Genomic DNA, 12,218 nt, shown 5'->3' with positions numbered 1-12,218 from the left:
ATCTTAATATGTTTTGTCTAAGTCATGTTTCTCCTAATATGTCATCACATCCTTGTTGTGCTGAATTTGTTGATAATTTTGGTTTCTTGATTTGATTTGATTTTGGTTTCTTTAAATACGTTGAAGAAAAATTATGAAAATCTGGATCTATACAGGTTGATGTGTTAGAAAATCAAGAAAAAAAGAATCAGATGAAAAGACAAAATAGAGAAAAAAAAATTATAAATAAAACAAAAAAAGAGTGCATCCTGGCGCCAAAATATACGGTAGTTGGATAGTGATTTTGAAAAATTTATCACAATTATTTGGTGCATGTTTTTGGTGTGATTCCAGCGCCAAAAGCTTGCTAAGACATTGAATTGTTTGTGGTTAAATTTTCAGAAGCAAATTCAAAATAGCCAGCTTAGCATAAATATTTTAAGTCACGCTTTCTGGACCGAAACTTTTCCAGTAGTGCTGTTTTGGTTTTTCAAATCAATTCTAGTGCCTTTCTTTAGGTTCCTTTTGTGTGCCATCCTTTATTGAGTGCCTATTTTTACTTGCTTGTCCATTATCACTCTAAACTCTTTCTAAGTTGTGTCACATAATTGAAATCCATTTGCTGTGGTACTGTTTTAAAATTTAATTTGTTTCTTACTTTCTTTTCTTGACCTCTAAATTGTTGGTGGATAAATTCAATTGGTGCTTGTTAAGTGGAATTGACTTTGTGGTAAGTCTAGCTCTACTTAGTAGGTACTGTTTTGGAGAATTTAATTGTCTATTCATAAGAGGTTAAGGCAAGGAGCAACAGGTAACACAAACACAAATACCAAACACATAAACTTTGAAGGACACAACAAAGAAGAGCAACTACAAGCCAAAGGAGTGCATAGTATAGAAAGCTGAAATTTAATTTGTGCAATTCAATTTCTTTGTATTTCTTTGAGTTGTAATTACACTTAACCTTTGTTTAATTAGTGAATTAATCATGTGTAGACGGTGAGTGTGTCTTCAAAGGCTCAAAGTGTCTAGAAGCCTCACCTAGGAAACGTCTAGTTTAAAGCTTTGTAGATTAGCAATCTTTAATTGTGCTTAGCTAGTTTGCTTTACGTTAATTACTTGTATAGCTTTGCTTAATTGTTTACGGTAATTACTTGTTTAGCTTTGATTAATTGCTTTGCATTGTTTTCCTTTGCATAAAATTTGACTTAGAAAGAGTTGTGATCTAAGTAATTTATGCAAGATTAATTGAATAGTGAAATGCTGTCAAAATTGTGTCATTCTCACTCCTTGCCTAAACTATCTTAGGAATAGGCTTTTAATCTTCAAACCTTCACCTACAAAGGGAGTTGGCCGAACCACTCCTACTCTTCATACTTCTCATGCACCTCCAAAGCTATCACAACTCTTAGGAGAGCCTTGTTTCGCCAACAATCCATGGAGCTTCCGCTAATTCACCTCAAAAATGCAAAGAAGAAGACACAAATCCATCAGAATGTGTGCTCAAATTTCTTTCAGAGTATGAAGAAGAATGCAATTGTCCAAGTAACTTTAGTATATTTTAAAGTATTGGTGCATAATCTCCATAAACAATCTACCATAATTTTGAATCTATTTTACCTTTATCTCTTAAACAATATTGGTAAAACGTTCTTTTGTATATGAAAAGTTTTGCAAATTTTATATTTACTTATCTCCTTACATCCATATAATCAAATTACCTTTTAAAATATTTCTTCATTTCATGAGTAAGTTCCACTTCTTAGACATTCATAACTATAATATTTACAACATTAAAAATATATAAACATAAATTAATACAATATTAACAAAATACAATCATAAACTAATTTAATAATATAATATATTACCTTCGATTTAAAGAATGAACAAAATAATGAAAAGATGTACTACTCTTAGTCCAATGATTAATTAAGACCAAGTTTACTAACTAATAAAATGATGAATGTTCAATTTGTCTTTCTTTCATGTTGGTATGTGGCCTTTCTCACATTTTCAATAATTGAATCTCACATTTTTGTATACTAAGTGAAGATAAGTAGTATCCAAATATGTTTTCTTATGAACATCATAAATAGAAAGTGAAAGCAAGTGTAGAAATAAGGCGTCGCCAGGTTAAGGCATGGCCCAGAGCAGTAACAGAGAGAAGAGAAAAGTGGCTTCAAGGCCATAGTTCTAGTACCAGTAGGGAGTAACCTGACTCGTGAAGTACCCACGCCACCTCAGGGAGACCCCCGGGATAGATACGACCCATGACAGGGTCATGCCCAGGGGTGAACCAGGTACGTGGTGCGAGAGGAAGGTAGATACATTCCCAAGGTGAGTGACTAGAAGCTAGGGCGCATGAATTGGCGCCCAGAAAGTCACCCCCTGCGCCAGATGCACTTCGAAGAAAGAGGACTCACACAAAGGAATAACCCTAAATTAGGATTACGGCGCTGTGAGGCCCTCTACATAGAATAACGATCAAGTCAGAAGAACACGTGGCAATAAGCACGTGTTCATCAATGTTTTAGTGAAAGTTTGCCAAGGTACGCGTTAATTTAGTTTACGTATCGAATGTTTCAAGGCACACTTTTATACGCTTTCAATGCGCTTTAACGCGCTTTAAATGCAGAAGGTGTATAAAAAGGGGCCTTGGGACATTTGAAGGGGAATCCGAGTTTTGACCTAATTCACACAGAGTCACAAAAACCCTAGTTGTTTCGCTGCGCACACACTGTGTGCACAAGACAATTAGGGCAACCCAGTATTAGTTACTCAGCATTTTCGACCACCTTCAGAGCATCCTTTCATGGTGTTCGATACGGGGGTGTGTCACCTTTGATGTTTCTCGCTAGCTGACTTGATCGTCGGAGTGCAAACGGCCGCGAGGGCGCCCCTTTGTCCACTTCTTTTTTAGGTACTCGCAGACGGAACAGAACGAAGGTGCCCTAGCTCGCGAGGACAAGCCACGCGCAAAGACGATCCCGGTCAACCGGCGGGAACATTTGGCGCCCACCGTGGGGCCGATATAAAACATCAGTCTCACTACACCGTTTTTCAGTTCCAGTTGCAGTTTCCAACCCAGTTCCGGTTCTCAATTCGCACGATAGTCAAGAAGGCTTCCGGAAATCACGAACATGAGACCCGCACGCGCTAGGAGTGAAGAGATGACCATGCAACAACTCATGGGCATGATGCAAGGGCTGCAAGAAGCAATGGCAGCATCGAAAGCGGAGCAAGAACGCATGCAGGCGGATCTCACAGCATCTCAGGCGAGAAACAATGAGCTCCACCACGCCAACGAGAAGCTACGTCGTGGATGGCGCGACGTGGACGAGCCTGAGACTGCGACCCCACCCAGAGAATTCTCAACACCATCCTCACAGGTGATCCTAGAGACAGCAATCCCCAACACATTCACGGGGCCCAAAGTAACCTTCACAGGGATGGAGGATCCTGAGACGCACCTCACTGCGTTCCACACACAGATGATGCTGGTAGGCGGTTTTGATGCCGTAAGATGCAAGCTCTTTATGAGCACTTTGACTGGGATGGCCATAGATTGGTTCATCAGCCTCCCAGAGGGTCACATCATTTCTTTCGCACAGCTTTCGTGGCTATTCAGAGAGCAGTATTTAGCCAACAGGGCCCCGGCCCCAGTTTCGTACGACCTATTCGACGTGAAGTAGTATCAAGGTGAGACCTTGAAAGAGTACATAAGCCGCTTCGGGGCGCAGGTGGTGAAGGTGGGTACCACAGACGAACCCATGATCGTGTATGCATTCAGGAAATGGATGTGTCCTGGGTCTTTCAGCAAGTCACTCAATCGTAGCCGCCCCAAAACTTTTGCTGAAGTAAGGCGTCGGGCGGTAGAACACATCGCCTCTGAGGGCGAGACATACGAGAAGTGCACGACAACTGCACCTACACGCCCAATAGCACAGATACGCACGCAACCCGCTAGGGTCCACGAAGCCACCACAGAAAGAAAGAACCAAGACAGGAAGTGCACCTACGAGACAAGGAGGACCCAGCCTAGGGTTCGAGCAGAAGGAAGGAGAGAGGGAAATAGACTTCTAAGGCACAACTTTGTGGTGGAACTTAAAGACCTAATCGTTGTGCCCAACATAGCTGACAGGTTGAGGCCACCAGTGAAGTCTGACAAGATACTGGGACCTCACAAGGAATCATGGTGCGAATTTCACGAAGCATTCGGACACCATATTAACAACTGTTTGGCTCTGGGCTATCAGTTGGATGAGCTTGTGAAGAATGGTTTCTTGAAAGATTATCTCGCTGGGTCCACTGTGACCATGGCCACGGCGACACCAGAGGAAGGTCAAGCGCACAAAATGCCGACCCACGAAGAAGTACATACCATTTCTGGCGGCTTTTCCGGAGGAGGACCCACTGCCTCTCAATGTAAGAAATATGTGAGGTCAGTAAGTTCAGTTGCTGAGGAATTTCCAAACGACCCGTGGGAGTCAGACCTCGTTTTCACAAGGGCTGACCTACGGGATGTCGTCCCACACGACAATGACCAAGTGGTTATTTCAATAGTCACAGCGGGAAGAAAGGTACATAGGGTCCTCGTCGACCAAGGCAGTTCTGCAGACGTCATGTTTTGGTCGACCTTCAATAAGCTACAGTTGTTCCCCGACCTTTTGAGACCCTATACTGGATGCTTGTATGGGTTTGCAGATAACCCAGTAGAGGTACGTGGCTAGTTGGAGCTGAGGACGACGTTCACTGATGGAGCGGCGTCGCGCACCGAGAGCATCCGGTACTTGATGGTTAACGCCAACTCAGCTTACAACATTTTGTTAGGCAGACCTGCCTTGAACAGATTAAGGGCAGTGTCCTCCACGCGCCACATGAAGATGAAGCTACCAGACCTTAGTGGTAAGGTAATCGTGATCAAGTCAGATCAAGAAGAGGTCCGAAAGTGCTACGAAAATAACCTAAAGACAAAGAGAGGCGTGGTCGTGGTGATTGAACGACCACCCGTTTCAAATTCGCCAATGGAATTAGAACCATTGGAAGAGGCAGCGCCTGCAGAGTCCACGCCTGTCGAGGGCATACCTGTGGGGGCGACGCCTATAGAAGATGCACACACAGAAGGAAGATACGGTGACGCCTTGCCAATGGAAGAAGTATACGGAGAAGCTTCGCCCATGGAAGAAGAGTTAGAGGAGGCGATGCCCGGTGCATCCGACAGGGCAACGCCTATAGAAGAGGATCCCATTAATAAGTCTCGCGCAGTGAACGTGCAGAGTGAGCAACCCCACCAGAAGACAACGTGGTGGAAAGACAGATAGGGGGTAAGGTGTTCAAATTAGGACGCTTCTTGAGCCAAGAAGAACGAGAAGAGATAGCTGCGGTGATCTCGCGACACCTAGATGCATTCGCGTGGACTGCAGCGGATATGCCAGGCATCAACCCAAATTTTTTGTGCCACCACCTTACCATGGACGTCAAGGTTCGCCCCGTGCGTCAAAGAAGGAGGAAGTTCAATGAAGAGCGATGCCTCGTCGTGAAAGAAGAGACGCAGAAGCTGCTAAGCGCTGGGCACATCAGAGAGATATAATACCCTGAATAGGCCAACGTGGTTCTAGTGATGAAGGCGAATGGGAAATGGAGGATGTGCGTTGACTTCACAGATCTGAACAAGGCGTGCCCTAAAGATTCGTACCCACTGCCCAACATCGACGCATTAGTGGATAGCGCCTCGGGCTGCAAGATGCTGAGTTTCTTGGATGCATTCTCAGGTTACAATCAGATCAAGATGCATCCAAGGGATGAGAGCAAAACGACGTTCATGACGGAGACAAGCAGCTACTGTTACAAGGTGATGCCGTTTGGGTTGAAAAATGCAGGCGCCACCTACCAGAGGCTAATGGACAAGGTCCTTGCACCCATGCTGGGAAGGAACGTGCAGGCCTACGTAGATGACATGGTGGTGACTTCACACGAGAGAGGGCTGCACACAGCTGATCTGGAAGAGCTGTTTGCTACCATATCAAAGTATCGCCTCAAATTAAACCCAGAAAAGTGCGTTTTTGGTGTAGAAGCAGGGAAGTTCTTGGGATTTATGCTCACTGAAAGGGGAATAGAGGCGAACCCTGATAAGTGTGCAACTATTATAGCCATGAGGAGCCCAACCTCAGTTAAAGAAGTCCAGCAATTGACTGGGAGGATGACAGCTTTGTCCAGGTTTGTGTCCGCTGGAGGGGAGAAAGGCCACCCTTATTTCCAATGCCTCAAGAGGAATAGCCGTTTTGCATGGACGGATGAGTGTGAAGCAACGTTCCTCAAGTTGAAGGAGTATTTGGCGACGCCACCGGTGCTTTGCAAGCCACAAGTAGGCGCCCCCCTCCGATTATACTTTGCGGTAACAGAGTGGGCTATTAGTTCTGTGCTAGTCCAGGAGCAAGACCAAGTGCAGAAGCCCATTTACTTCGTAAGCAAGGCCTTGCAAGGCCCAAAATTGAGGTACCAGTCGCTAGAGAAGGCGACACTAGCCGTGGTGTTCTCAACCCGAAGGCTCCGCCACTATTTCCACAACTTCACAGTGGTGGTGATGACAAACCTCCCCATCCAGAAAGTACTTCAAAAGCCAGATGTAGCAGGAAGGATGGTTCGCTGGGCGGTAGAGCTGTCGGAGTTTGATATCCAGTATGAACCCAGGGGGTCCATCAAAGGGCAAGTCTATGCTGACTTAGTGACAGAACTCTCACCAGGAGGAGACCTGCACGAAACGGAATTAGGGTTACAGTGGATGCTCTCAGTGGATGGATCTTCCAACCAGCAAGGGAGTGGCGCTGGAATAATCTTGGAGGGGCCTAATGGAGTGTTGATCGAGCAAGCTTTATGCTTCGCCTTCAAAGCGAGCAACAACCAGGCGAAGTACGAGGCGTTGATTGCTGAGATGCTATTGGCTAAAGAAATGGGTGCTCAGAGCCTCCTGGCAAAGAGCGACTCACAATTGGTCACAGGGCAAGTAACGGGGGAGTATCAGGCAAAGGATCCACAGATGGCCGCATACTTGAGATACGTTGAGGTGTTGAAGAGAGCCTTCACCGCGTTTGAGCTAGTGCATGTCCCTAGAGAGCAAAATGCCAGAGCTGACTTGCTTGCCAAGCTGGCCAGCTCAGGCAAGGGGGAAAGGTAGAGGACTGTGATCCAAGAGACCCTCAAAACGCCGTGAAAGTTTGTTGCAGACAACAGGGTGGATGTTCTTCATGCTAGTACAAAAGAGGAAAGTCGAGGAACCATCGCTCTTTGAGTCAAGATACGGCGAGGGCACCCTGCATCAGTACTTACGCGACCTCGCCAAAAGAAGAAAAGGGTGTACAGGTATGTGCTTTGGAGGAAGGCGACACATGGATGACCCCTTACAGGCGATACCTCGCAGATGGGATCCTCCCAGCGGAACCAGAAGAAGGCAAAAAGGTCAAGAGGAACGCCGTAAGGTACACCTTAGTGGATGGGATATTATTCAGGCATGGATTTATGCACCCTATCTTGACGTGCGTAAGTGGCGACGAATGCACCAGGATAATGGCTGAACTCCACGAGGGTATTTGTAGGAACCACGTGGGAGGAAGGTCCTTGGCATCCAAGGTGATACGTGCAGGGTTTTTTTGGCTAACGGTAAGAGAAGACTGCGTGCGATACGCCCAGCGTTGCAAGCAGTGTCAGATGCACGCTGATTGGCACAAGGCGCCGCCAGAAGAACAGAGATCTATATACAACGCATGGCCTTTCCATACTTGGGGAATTGATATCCTAGGCCCGTTCCCACTGGCGATAAGGCAGATGAAGTACTTGATCATTTCCATCGTGTACTTCACCAAGTGGATAGAGGCCGAACCAGTGGCACAGATCACTGCGCAAAAGGTACAACACTTTGTTTGGAAGAACATTGTGTGTCGTTTTGGGGTGCTGAGGCGTCTCATTTCAAATAATGGCACCCAGTTCGCGAGCCAATAGTTGGGGAAGCTATGTACAGAAGTAGGAATCAAGCAGGTGTTTGCATCAGTCGAACACCCCCAGACAAATGGGCAGGTCGAGTCAGCAAACAGAGTTTTGCTAAGGGGTTTGAAACGCAGATTAGAGAAGGCTAAAGGGGCGAGGGCAGAAGAAGTACCAAGGATCGTATGGGCTTACCACACCACGCCTCAATCTTCCACCATGGAGACGTCGTTCAGCCTAGTGTATGGGTCGGATGCCATGATCCCAGTGGAGATCCACGAGAGCTCGCCTCGTTTCCTAGGATTCGTGGCAGAAGAGTCCAACGAAGAAAGGAAGGTGAACCTGGATCTGATAGACGAAGCCAGAGAAGAGGCGAAAATCAAGGCCGAGGCTGTGAAAAGAAGAGTGGAGCGCCAGTACAGCTTTAAGGTGAAGCTGCGACAATTCCAGGTTGGTGACCTGGTCATGAGGAAGGCTCACCCTTACGAGTTAGAAAACAAGTTGTCTCCCAAGTGGACTGGACCGTTCAGAGTAATTAAAGGCAAAGGGAATGGTTCATATAAGTTAGAGACTCTAGAAGGAGGCCCCATCCCACGTAATTGGAATGCGGCGAACTTAAAGTTTTATTTCAGTTGAAATTTTGTAAAGGGGACACTCTTTTTCCCTCCCAGGGGGTTTTTTAACGAGGTCACCCAAATAAAGAAAAGAAAAAGTTTAAGATATTCTTGCCTTATTTTTCCCTTTTCGTGTAAGATCAAAGGAACAAAGACAAAGTTGAGGCGTCGCCAAGATAAGGCGTCGCCAATGAGGCGTCGCCAGGATGATGCGTCGCCAAGATAAGGTGTCGCCAGATAAAGAGGCGAAGGTCGGACGCAAAGCAAGATAACAGGTATGTAGAATGTAAGTTAAAACCCGGGTGCCTAGTCCTTGAGCAGGGGTTAAGGGATTCCTTCAGGACGCCCCCTCCTCAAGTATGAATAGCTAGCCCCGGTACCAGATGTCAGTATAAGCTAAAATCTGGACGCCTAGTCCTTGAGCAGGGGTTAAGGGATTCCTTCGGGACACCCCCTTCTCAGGTATGAATAGCTAGCCCCGGTACCAGATGTCAGTGTAAGCTAAAATCCGGACGCCTAGTCCTTGAGCAGGGGTTAAGGGATTCCTTCGGGACACCCCCTCCTCAAGTATGAATAGCTAGCCCGGGTACCAGATGTCAGTGTAAGTTAAAATTCGGGTATCAAGTCCCTGAGCAGGGGTTAAGGGATTCCTTCGGGACGCCCCCTCCTCAGGTATGAATAGCTAGCCCTGGTGTCTAGTGTTTTAGACACCCTGAGGAAGATACGACGCTACTGTAGTAGGCCTCTCTTCAGGCGTGGGCACCAAACACAAAGAGATAAGGACTAAGTTGCCATGGTGTTTCAGACACTCCATGGATGATACGGTGCTATCGTATGGACCTCTCCATAGGCGTAGGCACCAGGGCACGACTTTTGTCCAGAGTGCATGGATACGCTGAGGACACCCAGAGCAGGACTCCCCCCGAGCGTGGACACCCAGTACAAGTAAAGATAAGTCCTCCTCGCCCTTGAGCGATGTCGGGGCAAGAAAAGAGGTAAGAGCGAGACCCTTGGTGGTAAGCGCCTAAAGTACGTGAAATTAAACCCTCCTTTGCCTTTTTGGGCGATGGCAGGGCAAGTGACGCCTTCATGAGGAAGACTCCTCGCGGATACGAAGGCCAAAGCCAGTTTCTGGGCAAAGAGACCAAGAGAAGGGTAGGCAATTCGACTTAGAAAGAAAAAACCAGAGAAGAAGTCACGTGCTACCTAGAAAGTTAAAGGTGAAGCGATGAAGGGATGTATCGAGGGAAGCGCATTCGATATAGTAAAAAAGACAAAAACAGATAAAGGGCGCAAAAGAAGTTAAAGCAAACAAGGAAGTAAAGGCAAAAGTCGAATAAAGTATTTAAACAAGAGCCAATTGTCGGAGTTACAAGTAAATTTAAATATATATATACCAAGTTACAGGGAAGGGGTTCAAGATACGCATAAGTTCTGATGGAAGAGGCCCAAGCCCATGATAGAAAAAGCCCAAGCCCAAGCCCAACAAATAGAAGATATGGGCCAACTAAGCATCATTGGATGTGTTTCTTTTGTAATTACTTTTGAGTATTTTTAGTAGAACATAAAGGGAGGTGTAGATATAAATATAAGAGGTACAAATGTATAAAGCTAAGCCACACCTTCCATGTGACATAAAAAGAAGGTGTAGGTGTAGATTTAGGAGGTGCCAAAAAAATGAAACCAAGTCACACTTTCATTGTGATTAGGAATTGGCTCCAAATTTAAATGCTTCTCATTTGAATTTCCCTCAACTTTCTTTTTAATTTCCAGCCCTCTAAACACTATAAATAAGAGGGCTTGGCTCATGTATTTGGAAGATTGAATAGAGTATTGTTATGCTGCCAATTTAGTGTCATACATAACTCCTTGCCTAGCTTCTAGGTTTTAATCTTCATTTCACCACCTTCAAAGGGGCTGGACGAACCTCCCCATTTCCACACTCTTCATGCACCTTCAAGGTCACCACACCTCTTAGGAGGACCTTGTCCATCTCCTCCATTAAGCTTCCGCACCATCATCAAAAAAATCCAAGAAGAGCTCATAGGAAATCCATCATTTGGTATCATGAGCTATGGTTCTTCAAAGATGAGTATCTCTTTGTGTCTTTTCTTTTGATTTCTTATTTCCTAGTTGTTCATCTTGTTTCCATATTGTCTTGCTGCTTTAATTTTCATTTTGAATTGGTGTGCTGTTTGGAATTTTCCAAGCGGTGCATCTTGTTCAATTGTTCTTGAGCAATCTTTGTGCAATTTTTTGTAGGATTCCATATAGTTTGTGTTTCTGTTTTTATTTTAGGTATTTGAGTCCTTATTGCAATTTTAATTGGTTCATATTGTGTTCATTTGAGTCTTTTAATTTCTGAATCTATATGTGTTTTGTCTAGTCATGTTCTTCCAAAAATGTCATCAAATCCTAGTAGTACTTTTTTGGCTTATTTGTTTCTTGTTTTTGGTATAAATGCTTGATCTGAATCTGCTGTGTTTTTTATCCTTTGGTGCTTTTTATATTTAGTTTGAGTTCATATTTGTGTGTTAGATCCAGACAAATTCCTTTCACTAATTCCATTGTGTTTCTTTTGGTATATTATTCTGTTTTTATTTCCAGATTTATAGAATCCTCTGTTTTACACCATTTTGTTTTGGCTGATTTTGCTTATGAAAATTAAAATACACATAAGAAATTTCTGAGCCTCTAGATTTTGCAATATTGAGGTGTTAGCAAGAGGAAAAAAAGAATCAGTTGAAAAAAACAAATATAAAAAAAATGATAAATATTACAAAAACAGTGTGCAGTCCTGACGCTACAACTGGCGAATCTGAGCACTGATTTTAGAAAATTTATTTAAAAAAAAGGTGCATGTGTTTGGAGTAAAACCAACGCCAAAAATTTGTTGAGATCTTGATCTGTTTGAATATCAATTTTCAGAAGCAAATATTGAAAGGCCAGCTCAGCATAAATCTGTGAAAATCACGATTTCTGGACCACAACAACTTGTTTCAGTGGTGCTGTTTTTGATTTTGAAATAAAATCTAGTGCTATTCCATATGTTCCATTTTGTGTGCCATCCTTTCTTTGAGTACCTTTTATTTGCTTGTCTAATATTTCATTGAAACTCTTTCTAGTTGTCACATTTAATTCCATTTGTGTGGTACTGTTTTTCAAATTAATTTGTTTCTTGCTTTATTTCTTTGACCTCTAAGCTTGGTGGTGGATTAATTATCAATTGGTACTTTTTGAGTGGGAATTGACTTGAGAGGAGTCTAGTTTGCTTAATAGGTGCTGGATTGAAGAATTAATTACCTAATCTCAAGAGGATCAAAGGCAAGGAGCAAAAACAAACACATACTAAATACACAACATACCTTGGAAGGCCCAACAAAGAAGAAACAACAAATGGAGTGCAATTGGAAAGACAACAAAGGGAGTGTCATTTAATTTCTTTGCAATTTAACTCTTGTTAATTACTTGTTAATTACGCAATTAGATGGTGAGTGTGTCTTCAAGGGCTCCAAGTGTCCAAGAAGCCTCACCTAGGGCCGACTAGCTTAAAACTATCTAGCTTAGCATTTGTTAATTGCTTTAATTACATCAATTGCCTTTAGTTAGCTACGCTTATTTGCTTTGCTTTTGTTTAGTTTCACT

At 44.0% G+C, this 12,218-nt stretch overlaps 2 protein-coding genes across 2 annotated transcripts; both read left to right on the top strand.

Moving 5' to 3' along the window:
* The first annotated feature begins 3,752 nt into the window (after positions 1-3,752).
* Positions 3,753-4,712, top strand: LOC137834125 (uncharacterized). The gene has a single exon (XM_068642188.1). The coding sequence runs from the start codon at positions 3,753-3,755 to the stop codon at positions 4,710-4,712; it is 960 nt and encodes a 319-aa protein (XP_068498289.1).
* Positions 4,713-6,133: 1,421 nt separating this feature from the next.
* Positions 6,134-7,156, top strand: LOC137834124 (uncharacterized). The gene is made up of 3 exons (XM_068642187.1): positions 6,134-6,198; positions 6,408-6,589; positions 6,726-7,156. The coding sequence occupies exons 1-3, from the start codon at positions 6,134-6,136 to the stop codon at positions 7,154-7,156; spliced, it is 678 nt and encodes a 225-aa protein (XP_068498288.1).
* Positions 7,157-12,218: the final 5,062 nt, after the last annotated feature.

This window comes from Phaseolus vulgaris, chromosome 5 (assembly GCF_000499845.2).
Source record: "Phaseolus vulgaris cultivar G19833 chromosome 5, P. vulgaris v2.0, whole genome shotgun sequence".
Classification (NCBI taxonomy): domain Eukaryota; kingdom Viridiplantae; phylum Streptophyta; class Magnoliopsida; order Fabales; family Fabaceae; genus Phaseolus; species Phaseolus vulgaris.
This window is presented reverse-complemented; position numbering and strand designations above follow the sequence as displayed.